This window comes from Stomoxys calcitrans, chromosome 3 (genome assembly GCF_963082655.1).
Source record: "Stomoxys calcitrans chromosome 3, idStoCalc2.1, whole genome shotgun sequence".
In the NCBI taxonomy this organism is placed as follows: domain Eukaryota; kingdom Metazoa; phylum Arthropoda; class Insecta; order Diptera; family Muscidae; genus Stomoxys; species Stomoxys calcitrans.
The window spans coordinates 95,730,422-95,746,269 of NC_081554.1; the positions used below are offsets into that span (position 1 = coordinate 95,730,422).

Sequence of the window (15,848 nt, forward strand, 5' to 3'; positions counted from 1 at the left end):
GTAGCCAAGAGCGTGAGAAACTTACCCAAGAAATCGAAAACGACTATTGTGATGGAAAGTATTTGTTTGAAACTACTTTCTTGCACGTGCACAAAACTAAAGTAAGGTTTCTAAGGTTCTATTGACACAAAATTCCTATGGGTTTTCTATTTCCATCGATCGTTCCCACGCTTAGAAGTAGTTGTAGTTGAATCGATTTCCTATTGTAAAGAAGTGTCTATTGTTTATGTTGCTGATATTTTTACAACTACCTACTTTTAATCCCTGCAGGACACTTGTATGGCAGAGTATATAAGACAGAGGGATCTGAAGAGTAGACATCATTCTCATTCGAGCATTTGTTCAGTAAAGAACTCAAACAGCAAATATCACATTCAAAATGTGCATAGAAATCAGCCACAACCAATTCAATAAAATGGATAAAACAGCATCAAATAAGAAAGTCTCCCTTAGCATTAGAAAGCTAATACAACAGTTCTTCAAACACCACAAATCACATGGCAGGGAAGGTGTTTCCTCTGAGACATTCGAAAATGAGTTGAATGCCAGTCTGGAAAGCGAAAAGTATGAAAACGATATCAATGAACGCCTCTGCTCTAAGCAATCCTTTGAAGCTGAAGATTTCGCAAGCCCATCGATAGTACCGGTTCACTTTGCTCACACGGCACAGGGTACTTTGTTTTGGACAATTTCCACCAACAACTACGACTACAATCAAATGAACCATTTGCAGGATAGATGGGCACAAGCCTAGTTCAGTAATCCTAAAACAAATTGTCACAAATCTGCATATAAATTTTATGTTTTACTGATTATTTACTTTAATGGAAAGAAAAAAGCTTTAAGAACCTGTGATATTTTTAACAAAAGTAAAAAATATATATTTAAAACAAAATGCCAATCTCTTTTTTGATGGAATCTTAGAAGATATGTATTACTTCGTTTGGGATATGTTGAAGGTCTTATTTCAATTAGATCTTAAGTACACAACTTCTACTATACCACAATGTTGCAACATATATGGTCAATGAATATTTCTATACTAATTGTTCTTAGTTGCTAAAAGGGTAGAGAAAACAATACTCCCTTTAAGTATCAGCAGCATTTTCGGTCTTATAACTTTAGTTCATATAAGCCTATACTAAAAAAACAAAAATGAATCCCAAAGGAATGAAAATTGAACTAAATGGTAATAAAATTGACCATGATTGGCGCTTACGATTTTTTTTTTTTGTTCCGTTTGGTATACACAATTCCTTAATTTAGGTATATGCGAGTGTTGGAATATCTGAACTCAATTCCAGCATGTTTTGAACACATATATAAGTAAATTTCCTGCGATTTAATACAAATTTCATACAAATTTGTCGGTTGATAACCCTTTAATTTACATATTAATTTGGAAATAGTCATGTATTTCTTAAAAACTATTAATTTTTCATGTTATATGAAAATTATTTTCAAGGTATCAGGTATAAGGAGAATAAATGAAAGTACGGTTTTATTAACATTGGGTAGTAAAAATAACTAGTTCCCATGAAAACTTTACCCAAAGTTTTTATACCTGCCACCGAAGGATGGGGGTATATTCATTTTGTCATTCCATTTGCAACAAATCAAAGTATCCATTTTCGACCCTATAAAGTATATATATTCTTGATCAGCGTAAAAATCTAAGACGATCTAGACATGTCCGTCCATCTGTCCGCCTGTCTGTTGAAATCACGCTACAGTCTTTAAAAATGAACATATTGAGCTGAAACTGTGCACAGATTCTTTTTTCGTCCATAAGCAGGTTAAGTTCGAAGATGGGCTATATCGGACTATATATTGATATAGCCCCCATATAGACCGATCCGCCGATCTGGGGTCTTACGCCCATAAAAGCTACATTTATTATCCGATTTTGCTGAAATTTGGGACAGTGAGTTGTGTAAGGCCCTTCGATATCCTTTGTCAATTTGACTCAGATCGGTCCAGGTTTGGATATAGCTGCCATATAGATCCATCCTCCGATTTAGGTTCTTAGGCCCATAAAAGCCACATTTATTGTCCGATTTTGCCGAAATTTGAGACAGTGAGTTGCGTTAGGCTCTTCGACGTCCTTCGTCAATTTGACCCAGATAGTCCCGATGTGGATATAGCTGCCATATAGACCGATCCTCCGATTTAGAGTATTAGGCGCATAAAAGCCACATTTATTGTCCGATTTTGCCGAAATTTGAGACAGTGAGTTGCGTTAGGCTCTTCGACGTCCTTCTTCAATTTGACCTAGATCGGTCCAGATTTAGATATAGCTGCCATATAGACCGATCTCTCGGTTTTAGGTTTTGGGGCCATAAAAGCCACATTTATTGTCCGATTTTGCCGAAATTTGGGACAGTGAGTTGCGTTAGGCTCTTCGACATCCTTCGTCAATTTGGCCCAGATCGGTCCAGATTTGGATATAACTGCCATAAAAACCGATCTCTCGGTTTTAGGTTTTGGGGCCATAAAAGGCGCATTTATTGTCTGATGTCGCCGAAATTTGGTTGAGTTGTGCTGGGCTCATAGACGTCCTTCTTCAATTTGGCCCAGATCGGTGCAGATTTGAATATAGCCGCAATATAGACCGATCTCTCGATTTAAGGTTTTGGGCCCATAAAAGGCGTATTTATTGTCCGATTTCGCCGAGATTTGGGACAGTTCGTTGTGTTAGGCTTTTAGACATCAGTGTCGCATATGGTTCGGATTGATTTATTTTTAGTTATAGCTTCTAAAAAGACCAATATTTTGTTATACATAATTGAACAATGACTTGTACCGATTACTATTTGGTCCAAATTGGAACTCATTTCGATTTAAAAAATTATTATTTTATTTGCAAATATGTAATTTTTTTAAATGCACAATTTCCATTGAATCAATTTAAATAATGATCATTAATTTTAACGTTTTAGTCAAGCTGAAAACACAAATTTGATTGTTTAAGAACACTTGCATTTCACTTTTCATTCGCATTTATAAATGAATTATGTAGAACATTTATTTACTTTAAAGATGAGTTAGGTTGCCCAAAAAGTAATTGCGTATTTTTCATATAGTCGGCGTTGACAAATTTTTTCGCAGCTTGTGACTCTGTAATTGCATTCTTTCTTCTGTCAGTTATCAGCTGTTACTTTTAGCTTGCTTTAGAAAAAAGTGTAAAAAATATATTTGATTAAAGTTCATTCTAAGGTTTATTAAAAATGCATTTACTTTCTTTTAAAAAATCCGCAATTACTTTTTGGGCAAACCCAATATTATCTGTATTCTTTGACTCGTTTTTACCATTCATCTAGCCAATTTGGATATAAAGTTGCTGCAAAAAGCCACGGTTAGTCGTAGTTATGATTTGTGCATAGATTATCTAAAATGTAAAGAAAAGAAAAATACGATAGTTGAAGTAACTTTAGTATAACTTAAATAGAACTTATCTAAAATGGACATTTATCTGTTGCAAAAGTCCATATTTGCTTGTAGTTTAGACTCAAAAACGGTTGAACCGATTTTCTTGGAATTTTCACAGATGATGCATAATGATCGCGTGGCGAAATTAGGTTACTACATTTTTTTGATTTCTGAAGGGGGGACGGACGCTCCCCCTTACCCTTATTTTCAGAAACGATCATCTCCAGATCTCGGAGAATAAAAATTTGGTATCCAAATTTCGGATAGACCAATCACGATAATATGGGAGTCAAATGAAAAGTATTTATGATAAGAAAACGTATATGATATCCAATTGTCGGACCAAGTGTTAGGGGGACCACCACAACCCCCAAAACACCCCTAAATCGGGCATATATACCGACCATGGCAATATGGGACTCAAATGAAAGGTATTTGCGAGTAGAATACGAATTTGAATCCAAATGTGGGACCAAGTTTCTGGGGTCCACCCCTTTCCCAAAACACCCCCCAAAGAGGGCTTATTTACTGGCCATGGCAATATGGGACTCAAATAAAAGGTATTTGAGTGTAGAATATAAATGCGATAACCAAATGTGGGGCCAAGTGTTTGGGGGGACGCCCGTCTCCAAAAACACCCCCAAAGAGGACAAATTTACGACCATAGCAATATGGGGGTCAAATGAAAGGTCTTTGGGAGTAAAGCACGAATCTGATATCAATATTCGGGAAAAGTGTCTATGGCGCCACCCCACTCCTATAACACCACCCAAAAAGGGCGTATTTGCTGACCATTGCAATATGGGGAGTAGAGGTATTTTAGAGTGGAACACGAATCTGATATATATTTTCAGGGCCAACTCACTGAGTGCCCGCCCCATCCCCCATAACAACCCCTAAATAGGACGTATTTGCTCACCATGACAATTTAGGCCTTAAGAGAAAGGAGTTCGATATTGACAGTTTTTAGGGCCCATACCCCAAACCGGACATATTTGCTGACTTTTGCCATAAGAAAACAAATTTGATATCCAATTTTGAGACCAATGGCAATATGCGGATCAAATAAATGATATTTAAGAGTAGAGTACGATGCTGGTATATTTTCATGACTAAGTGTTTGGGGTACCACCCGCTCCACAAAACACACCTTAATCGTACATATATACCAATTATGTCAAGTGAATGGTTTTGGGGACTAAAGCACGAAATTGATACCCACTTTCGGGACAAATTTTGCTGGGAGTCTACCCCTTCCCCAAAACACCCCACAAACAGCTATTATTTACTGACCATCGAAATATGGGGATCAAATAAAGGTATTTGGGGGTAGAATACGAATGTGGTTTCCAAATGTGGGACCATGTATTTGGGACACCGCCCCTTCCCTAAAACGCTCCCAAAGAGTTAGTACAAATTTACCGACCATGGCAATATGTGGCTCAAATGAAGAGTATTTGAGATTATCCGATTAATGGCTTAGTCACATAAGTGGCGCATTTACGATTTCGCTGAACTGAATTTGAGACTGTTATTTAAGCTTCTTGGCACCTGAACCAAATATGATTAAGATCGGCCTATATTTGCATATTAATATGGATATAGTAGTGCTATAATAAATATGGATAGTAAAAGATTCGTCACGGCGAAATTAGCACGCTTTTATTTGTTTTTCTTTATAAGATTTATAGAGACTTTTCTATGTTACCACTGTTTGTCGAAGGACAATTTTTGAAACTGGTAGCGGGCAGAAGATGATGATAACTCCTTTTCTTGCCTCCAACATTTTTGGAAATGTCTGGAGCAATTAAATCTAGGTCTTCATTTAACCGCTAAACATGGCTAATTTTTTTTCATTTTTCCTGCAATTTTACTCTAAATAGTCTTATATTTTCATTTGTTTCTTGAATTTGATTTGATCACTAGACTTGGTTTCATCAATAATTTTTTTTGAAAACATACGTCTGCAAAATTTTTTTGGAATGAATTTCTTTTTGGTTGTGCCATATTAGAAGCAGTGATTGCTTTGAATCTGACAATTTACCTAAAATTGCATATAAAGGATGACTTTTTAAGAGCTATAGAAAAGTTTTTCAAAAAAAATCACATAAAATTCAGAAAAATTCATGAAATCTTTATTTGACTTGAATGTATAGTCCATATAATAAAATGTTTGAAGATTATTTCATGCATTTACCAAAAAGGTCGATACGCTTAATCCAATTTTGCTTCTGTATAGACATGAGCTTTAACATACCCCCCACAAAAAATAGCCTAAAGGCGTTTAATCGCACAATCTAGGCAGCCAATTGACTGATCCCGAACGTGAAATACAATCTTCACCGAATTCGCCTTTTAATAAGTCCATTGTTACCCTTGATGTGTGGCATGTGGCACCATCTTGTTGTCATGAAAGTCAAGCTCTTGCATTTTGGTCAAAAATAAAGTTGGATATCATCTCACGGTAGCTCTCACCATCCACATAACGTTACGATTCGCATCATGTTTGAAGAAGTACGATCCAATGATGCCATATAAACCGCACCAAAGTGTGACTTTTTCTGGATGGATTGGTGGCTCTTACAATTCTGCTTATTCTGCTCGATGGGTACCCATTGAGCCAAAAATGAACTTCGTCGCTCAGTGGAAGAAACGCGCGATGAACTTTCTTAACATAACACGAGTTTTGATAATAAAATTCAATAATTTGCAAGCATTGTTCCTTTGTAAGACGATTCATCTTTAAATTATAGACTAAACTGAAGATATTTGACAGTGAAACAAAACACGAAACGTGCGTGACCTGATTAAACCTGTGTTGCCAAGAAGATAATATATAAAAAATCACCCTTTTATCAAACTATTGCAAAACCTTCAGCCTTTTAACAACGATCAACCAAACAATACAATAATATTTCAGGAAGGACAAATGAGGATAAAAATAGATCTACTCCATGAAAGGTCATAATATGGTATTAGATAAGGGCAAAAATATGAGAAATTTATGTCTATTCAATTCACAAAAACTATTTTTTTTCTAACACACACCCTAAACTTAATAAGCAATCACTACATATTTGATAAATGGAAATATTTTATTTTTATTCCCTCCACCATATGATGAGGGTGTACTAATTTCGTCATTCTGTTTGTAACTACTCGAAATATTCGTCTGAGATCCCAAAAAGCTTATATATATATTCTTGATCGTCGTGACATTTTAAGTCGATTTAGCCATGTCCGTCCGTCCGTCTGTCTGTCGAAAGCACGTTAACTTTCGAAGGAGTAAAGCTAGCCGCTTGAAATTTTGCACAAATACCTTTTATTAGTGTAAGTCGGTTGGGATTGTAAATGCCCCATATCGGTCCATGTTTTGATATACTTCTTAAGCCTTTAGAGGGCGCAATTCTGGTCCGATTGGAATGAAATTTTGCACGACGTGTTTTGCTATGATGTCCAACAACTGTGCCAAGTATGGTTAATATCGGTCCATAACCTGATATAGCTGCCATATAAACCGATCTTGGGTCTTGACTTCTTGAGCCTCTGAAGGTCGCAATTAATATCCGATTTGCCTGACATTTTGTACGACGGATCCTCTCATGACCATAAACATACGTGTTTATTATGGTCTGTATCCTGATACAGCTCCCATATAAATCGATCTGTCTATTTTACTTCTTGAGCCCGTTTTGCCTAAGAAGAGATGCCGGGAATATAACTAGACAAATGCGATCCATGGTGGAGGTTATATAAGATTCGGCCCGGTCGAACTTAGCACACTTTTACTTGTATTTATTAATCTCGTACCACACAACATAAAATGTATCAAAAATACAAATGTTCCTCTTTAAAACATAACTTAAGTTTAAATGCTCGCTATCTGTGAGCAATGTGTACATAAAATAACAAAAACCACTAGTTTCGAAGTCAATGGTTTGTTGGCAATCTAAAATATCGAAAATACTTAACCATTTTCGTGCTTGAAATTTAATTATGACCCGCTAAATTCGTCGTTTAGTCCACTATGCAATAGATCGACTCCTAAAAAATGCCAAATGTTTGGTTTTGATTTGAATATAATTACTTGCGAAAAGTTCAATGGTTATTTGAAAGGTAAAAAAGCCGAGCCGGGCCCGCTCCGCTGCGCCTTCTTTAACTTCCTAATATCTTGTTAGGGTGGGGACACTTCGGCCTGAATGCGGATATCGAATTCGTACCATTGTAGCCCATTACGCTGAACGCGTACGAATCCTGGCGAGAACATCGGACAAAGCGGTGGTTGGCGACATTTGCATCGTCATTAAACAAATTTTCCCCAAAGAGGTGTCGCACTGCGGGACGCCGTTCGGACTCGAAAAAAAAGTTCCCTTATCATTGAGTTTAAACTTGGATCGGAAAGCATTCATTGATGAGTGAGAAGACTGCCCGGCTCGATTCCCGGTGTTTTTAAAAATTAGGGTAATGAGAAGTGCTTTTTAGGGGAGGGATGGCATCTCAGACATTTCGACTCAAATATGGATATCAAATTCGTGCTGCACTTCCAAATCCCTTTAATTTGAGCCCCATATTGCTATGGCCAGTAAATATGAACCGTTTGGAGGGTGTTTTGGGGCTGGGGCGGCCACCAGCACTTTGCACTGAAAATATATATCAAATTCGTTTTTTATTCCCAACGGAAATGAAGTTCAGTTTAGGGGGTGCTTTAGGGCGTACCCAAAAACACATGGCTCCAAAATTGGGTATCAAATTCGTTTTCTACTCTCAAATACCTTTCACTTGGGTCCCATATTGTGATAATGGGTAAAATAAACCATTTAAAGTATCTTTAGAAGGAAAAGCTCCACCTAGTAATTCGTAATCTACCCCTAAATACTTTTCATTTGAGTCCCATATAGCCATGGTCGGCGTATATGTCCATTTGGAGGTATTTGGGGGTGGGCGACCTCCCATTACTTGGACCTAATGTTTTATGCCATATTTGTAATCTACTGCCTGATACTTTTCATTTGAGTCCCATATTGTAATGAACTTCGAATATATCTGTTTGGGTTGGGGGGGCCCGCTGGGTACTTGGACCCAAATTTTAATACCATATTCGTTTCTGGTCTCCAATACATTTCATTTGATACCCTTTTTGTGCCCATCGGGCCACTTCCGGATATGGGTGGCGTTTTTGGGTAAGGGTGATGGTCCACCTCCATCAGATATCTAAAAATTATATAGCCTATGCTTCCTTCTATGCAAACGTACACAATCTATGAAAATTTTAAGAAAATCGGTTCAGTCACCTCCATAATGGGTCTAATGGCGTTTTTGAGGGGTAGCGTGATCCCCTGTACTTCGATCTGATTTTGTATGCCAGATTCGAAATACCTTTCATGTGAGCCCCATATTGAAATGAACGTCCAATATGTATGTTTGGTGGAGTTTTGGGGTTGGGGCGGCCCAATGGTTACTTGGACTCGAATTTTAATACCATATTCGTATTCTACTCTCCAATACTTATATTGTCCCGATCGGTCCACTTTTGCTTTTGGTTAGTGTTTTTAGCATAAGGGGGAGGGTCCGTCCCCCGTCCGATATCGAAAAATGATATAGCCTATGTTTCCTTCAAGACCTATCTACACAATATGCGAAAATTTCGAGAAAATCGGTTCATCCGTTTTTCATTCTATACGGAACAAACAAACCTAGTGCCATATATCCGTGATTGGCTAATGTGCCTATTTTGGGCGTTTTTGTGAGGGTGAAGTGACCCCCTACACTTCAACATGAATTTGTATGCCAGATTCGTTATCTACTCACGCATACTTTTCATTTGATACCCATATTGTCCTTATCGCTCCACTTTTGATTTTGGGTGGTGTTTTTGGGGTAACGGTGGAGGGTCCGAGACCTTCCGTTATCAACAAATTATAAAGCCTATTCCCTAATACCTTTCATTTGAGTCCCTGTTAAACCAGAAACGATATCGTCGGTTGTCCAAAGTGGGAAGAAGTTTTTATATGGCATAGTACCTCACAAATGTCGCCAGCAAAGGGAGGGGATAACCAAACCGGACCCGACACGGGATAGTTGTGAGCACCACATAGACTGGAACATTGAGGTCCAATCTGTGTGGTGTTCACCTTGTACCAGGCGCATCCACAGGTTGCAGATAGTGGAATGCTCCATACGGAATAGCTGCAACGGGAGTCGCAGAAAATCAGCGTTATAGAGCGGAGATTCTCAGTGAGAGGTCGGGCGGCACCGGCTCTTGCACAAATACTGAGTGCCTATGATGCTCGATATGACAAGGCGAGTTTTTGGCGCATTTAAATAACCGATGGCCACCCTGTTCCCGCGGAGATCGGTCCTTTGGACCCGAACGAGCTTGCTCATCTACAGGAGCTTGACGAGGATCACCACCTCCACATGAAAATATAGCTACAACAACAACAACAACGTAACCAACCCCCGACAATTTTTTCTGATGTTTTCCCCAGGCGTCCAGCGCCGTAGGTGGACATGTTAACCTCTGTGCTGCGGTGGCCTACTATCTGGCATAAATAAGTTATTTAAAATTTTTTCTTATACATATTTATATTTATTTATTAAAATATCACAGCAATTTAACACCTAAATTTAAAGCTTTCAAATCAAAAAAATATTTAGGAAGACGTTGAAATGGAATTTATCTTACATAGCACATATGTTGGATTAATAACTTTTTCTTTTATGGTTTATGAGCTATGCTTCAGCTCAACGATCATTTAAGCATTTGATGACTGAAGCTGTTGTCGTGTGCAGAACTTGTCCAAAAGAACATGCCCTCTGTGGTGCGAACGTAGTGTACAGGTACTGTGGAGACGCCATCGAAATATTCCGTTTCAAAGGATTGCTTGTGAGAGAGCCGTTCATTAAGATCGTTTTCATACGACTTGAATTCTAGACTAGAATTGTGATGGTTGTCTAAGGATTCAAACGAATCTCCTTGTTTGTCACTTGATTTGTGATGTTTGAAGATTTGTTTTAGCATCTTCTTGATGCTGTACGAGACTTTCTTGTTGGCAAAGCTGATGTCCATCTTGTTGAGTGTATTGTTGGAAATTTCCACGCACATTTCGAATGTGATGCTGCTGTTTGAGTTCTTTACTGAACGAATGTAAGATTGGAAATGATGTCTTGTCCTGGTAATCTTCTACCTTTTATACAGATTGCAGTCGACATCCTGTGGAAGAACACACACAGGTAGTTTTGAAAATACCAACTCATGGAACAATAGCCAGTGCATTACAATAAAAAGTGTAATCTTTCAATATCCTGTCCACGCGTGGGAACCAACGAACGGCACGGTTAATACTCCATGGCTTGAAAAAAAAAAAAAACAATATATAATTCTTTATCAGGCAAGGTAGGTTGTAATTGGGCACGGAAAGGCAAATGGATAGAGGATTTTCTATCAGTTTCTCAAGACTCTAAATTGTGATGACTACCGTGGCTGAATGGAGGGAAACATAAGTTTATTGTGGCATTCGTGTATGAATGCTGTGGTTCAGCTTTAGTCATTAGTCTAATTACATAAAGTCATACTCGTGCCTTTAGCACAATTTTTCAAAATATGCTGAGACACTTTTCTTTAATACACACTCCCACCCTAAGTTAGAAAAAAGTTGACCACGTTCTTTTAGGTAATTTGGGCTTGTGGTACCATGTGCTTTTCGTAGAGTTAAGTGGCATGCGTACTAAATTGGTCATAATTTAGCACCAAATATTTTTGTCTTCCGTTTAGTTTACTCAAATCATTATTTTATGTATGTTATATTATATTTATATCTATATATGAATATCGAGCAATTAATCACTTACTTAGAAATGTATTTAATAATGAACACCGAGATTTATTGGTCAAACTGAAATCAATATTTTGTCCGTGTATCTCGTACCGTTCTTGGTGTGTATATTTGTTTATCTCCGTGCCATTTTTCTCTTCTATATTCTTCTAGAACGAACACAATGAACCTAAAGTATAGTTGTTGTTGTAGCCACATTTGCATATGGAGGGGCCAATCCATATTAAGCTTTTATAGGTGCACAATTTCGTTTCGGTCCATACGACCGATCGCCGTAGGATCATGATGGCCATTGGTTATTTAAAAGCACCAATAACTCGCCTTGTCATATCGAGCGTCATAGGCACTCATATTTAAGCACTCGATACTGCAAATTGTCCGCGACCGTAGTTGCAGCTACTCCGTATGGAGCATTCCACTATCCGCAATCTGTGAATGCGCCCTGTAGCTCCTAGCTAAGCTTCTCGTGATAACGAAGAACATCATACAGAGTGGAGCTCACAGTTCCAGCCTATGTGGTACCCATAGTTTTCCCGTGCCTGAATGGACCTAAGGTCGCAGAGTGAAGCACCTATTGTAGTACCGACGTTGCTAGTAGCGTGCCCTCCAAACAAACTTAATCTATCACCTCGAAATATCGATATGCAACTTTTGATATTCTAATTCGATCAAGTTCCTTCCATCCGTCGGTTGAAATCAATAAAGTAATCAACTTAATATTTTATTACTTCTTAATCATTTGGGTCATTGAGGACAGGAAAATTGGTAAATTTTTTGGATATATGAAGACCGTGAAACCTCAATTTTTTACACAATATTACACTAAAATATTTAATAAAGGTCCATATTTAACATCTTGAACCTTTATAAGTCTTAATGTCTGTCTAATTCGGCTGAAACATGAATTGCAAAGTTCACTTGTGACTACTAGTTTCCAGAAGGAGCTATAAATAAACAAGGTACCTTTGAAGTGACCCTTTAATTTCAAATCTTCGACTCTTAAATCCTTAATTTTTATACCCACCAACGAAGAATAGGTGTATATTAATTTTGTCATTCCGTTTGCAACGCATCGAAATATCCATTTCCGACCCTATAAAGTATATAGCCTGGTCCGTCCGTCTGTCTGTTGAAATCACGCTACAGTCTTTAAAAATAGAGATATTGAACTGAAACTTTGAACAGATTCTTTTTTTTTTTGGTCTATAAGCAGGTTAAGTACGAAAATGGGCTATATCGGACTATATCTTGATATAGCCCCTATTTAGATCGATCCGCCGATTTAGTGTATTAGGCCCATAAAAGCCACATTTATTATCCGATTTTGATGAAATTTGGGACAGTGTTGGGCCCTTCGATATCCTACTTTATTTTGGCCCCGATCGGTTCAGATTTCGATATAGCTGCCATATAGACCGATCCGCCGGGTTAAGGTCTTGGGCTCATCAAACCCACACATATTGTCAGATTTTGCTCAAATTTGATACAGTGATTTGTGTTAGGCCACTCGACATGCTTCTTCAATTTGGCCCAGATCGGTTCAGATTTGGATATAGCTGCCATATAGACCGATCCGCCGAGTTAAGGTCTTGGGCCCTCAAACCCACACATAATGTCAGATATTGCTCAAATTTGGGACAGTGAGTTGTGTTAGGCCCTTTGACATCCCTCTTCAATTTGGCCCAGATCGGTTCGGATTTGGGTATAGCTGCTATATACACCGATCTCTCGATTTAAGGTCTTGAGCCCATAAAGGCGCATTTATTGTCCGATTTTACAAAATTTTGGACAGTGAGTTGCGTTAGGCAGATTTGGATATAGCTGTCATATAGACCGATATCCGGTCCGATTCCGAATCCGATTTCACTGAAATTTGACACAGTGACTTAGGCTTTTCGACATCCATGTCGTATAGGGTTCAGATCGGTATTTTTTTAGATATAGCTACCAAAAAGACCAATTTTTTGTTATACACAATTGAACAATGACTTGTACTTATTAGTATTTGGTCCAATTCGGTTCATATTTCGATATAACTTCTATGAGGCATAATGTATGCATTTTTCAGGTGGTGGGTATTCGAAGTTCGGACCGGCCGAACTAATCGCCTTTTAACTTGTTCTTAATTCGATTGAAATATTGCCACGAAATGCCACCCAGAGAGGTCCTAAAGTATACATAGTCCTCAAATAAATCCCCGATTTTAGTTCCTAAAGCCATTTTTCTTTAAAAACAATTATCGCATTTTTAAGCAAACAACAATCTTTCGTCTAACAACCAATCCATAAGTGAGTTACAGTCTGCGGCGTGATTACCGCAGATAAATCGATAATAGCATCGACACTTATGCTTTACTTGAGGTGTTATTGTACGGCATGTATTTGTCTTATGACCTGTCACTTTCCGTAGACGCAAGTCCTTGTATGTATTGTAATTTTTTCATTCGTATGCGTCTATATGTATGTTCGAAGAAATAAGAGTTTGCTGTAATCGAAAAAATTGCATATTTATTCTAAAACTCGATTTTCATATGAAATGCTTAATACGTATCACAATACGTGTACAACTTTCCGAGATGCTACATGTGAAAATACATATGAGAATACATCGTCTAAGACCACCTTTAAGTAGGAATTAATGTTTCAGTATGAATAGGAAAACACTTTGACTATTCTGTGTTCAAACTAACAACCCTAAATGGATAAATCCTTGCATTAAAATGACTAATCCAAGCATTATCCTAAAATAAACATAACTTTACTTTGGACTAAGGCCCAACTCCAAAATACTAACATATCGGTATACTAGTTTGTATATTTTCCCACATATGTATCCTTAGTGCGCATGCCACTAATCAAAATGATTAGCACAAGCCAAACACACACATACACACCAAAGAGCGTGATTGTATTCGTCGTAAACTTATGATGAGAATCTAACAAGATAACGCCTCTTCAACGCGTTCCACCAAGTCATATTCCCTCTTAGAACATTGTGTTGCAAGTACGATAAATCCATTTAGTAATTACACCAATGATTAATGCTGCAACTTGGCCACCACAAATGTATCCTATTATTTAGCAATTTAATCCTCAGTATTCACATTCGTGAAAAACTATCCCAACTGGTAGAAAATATATTTTTACCGATAGATCTTTTAGAATATGTTTAAATATTTTTCCCATGTACCTTCACATCCCTATACTACATCACTATACTACATCTATTCTGTGCTGATAACAAAATCTAGCTCATTGTTATTTCTTCAAATAAAATTCTTAAATGCATTTAGGTTCCCACGCATCAAAAGGTAACACTTTTATTGTAATGCACTGGCTATTGTTATATGGGCTGGTAATTTCAAAACTACCTGTGTGTGTTCTCTCAGCAAGGATGTCGACTACAATCTGTATAAAAGGCAGAAGATTTCCAGGACAAGACATCATTCCCAATCTTACAATCGTTCAGCAAAGAACTCAAACAGCAGCATCACATTCAAAATGTGCGTGGAAATTTCCAACAATACCCTCAACAAAATGGATATCAGCTTCGCCAATAAGAAAGTATCGTACAGCATCAAGAAGATGCTAAAACAAGTCTTCAAACATCATAAATCGAATGACAAACAAGGAGATTCGTTCGAATCCTTAGACAACGATCGCAATTCCAGTCTAGAATTCGAATCATATGAAAACGATCTTAATGAACGGCTCTCTCACAAGCAATCCTTTGAAACGAAAGATTTCGATGGCGTCTCCACAGTACCTGTACACTTCGTTCGTACCACAGAGGGCATGTTCTTTTGGACAAGTTCTGCATACGACAACAGCTTCAGTCATCAAATGTCTTGCTTAAATGATCGTTGAGCTTACGCATATTAATCCATTAAAAGTTATTAATCCAACTTATGTGCTATGTATGATTAATTCAATTTCAACGTCTTCCTAAATATTTTTTTGATTTGAAAGCTTTAAATTTAGGTGTTAAATTACTGTGATATTTTTATAAATAAATATGTATGAGAAAAAAATTTAAAAATTTAACTTATTTTTGCCAGATAGCAGGCCGTCGCAGCACAGAGGTTAGCATGTCCACCTATGGAGCTGGGCGCCTGGGTTAAAGCATCAGAAAAAATTATCGGGGTTTGTTATGTGGTTGTTGTAGCTATCTTTTCATATGGAGGTGGCGATCCTCGGCAAGCTCCTGTAGGTGAGCAAACTCGTTCGGGTCCAATGGACAGAGCTTGAAGAAGTTTGACAGTAAAACAAAACACGAAACAGTAAAAAAACCCGTGTTGCCAAAAAAATAATAGCTAAAAAATCACCCTTTGTATAGCCGCTATATAGACCGATCTCCAGACTTAAAGTCTTGAGGCAATAATTTGGTAATTTTTTCATCCTTTTTCGATAAAAGTTGGCACAGTAAGTTCTCGTAGAGCCCTACCCATTTCTGTGACGCGTGGTCTAGATTGGACCATTTTTGGATATAGCTGCCCTAAAGACCGACTGCCCGATCTCCTGATATAGGGTATTAAGGCCATAAGAGATCCATTTATCACCCGTCAAATGTGGTCCAGATCGGACC

At 37.7% G+C, this 15,848-nt stretch overlaps 2 protein-coding genes across 2 annotated transcripts; one reads left to right on the top strand and one right to left on the bottom strand.

Moving 5' to 3' along the window:
- Positions 1–379: 379 nt before the first annotated feature.
- LOC106085006 (enhancer of split m4 protein-like) lies at positions 380–754 on the top strand. The gene has a single exon (XM_013249002.2). The coding sequence runs from the start codon at positions 380–382 to the stop codon at positions 752–754; it is 375 nt and encodes a 124-aa protein (XP_013104456.2).
- A 9,426-nt stretch (positions 755–10,180) lies between these two features.
- Positions 10,181–10,534, bottom strand: LOC106085007 (enhancer of split m4 protein-like). Its single transcript, XM_013249003.2, has one exon. The coding sequence runs from the start codon at positions 10,532–10,534 to the stop codon at positions 10,181–10,183; it is 354 nt and encodes a 117-aa protein (XP_013104457.2).
- Positions 10,535–15,848: the final 5,314 nt, after the last annotated feature.

Bases quoted from the DNA above. Each gene is read 5' to 3' on its own strand.
- LOC106085006 (XM_013249002.2), top strand. From the start codon at position 380: ATGTGCATAGAAATCAGCCACAACCAATTCAATAAAATGGATAAAACA.
- LOC106085007 (XM_013249003.2), bottom strand. From the start codon at position 10,534: ATGTGCGTGGAAATTTCCAACAATACACTCAACAAGATGGACATCAGC.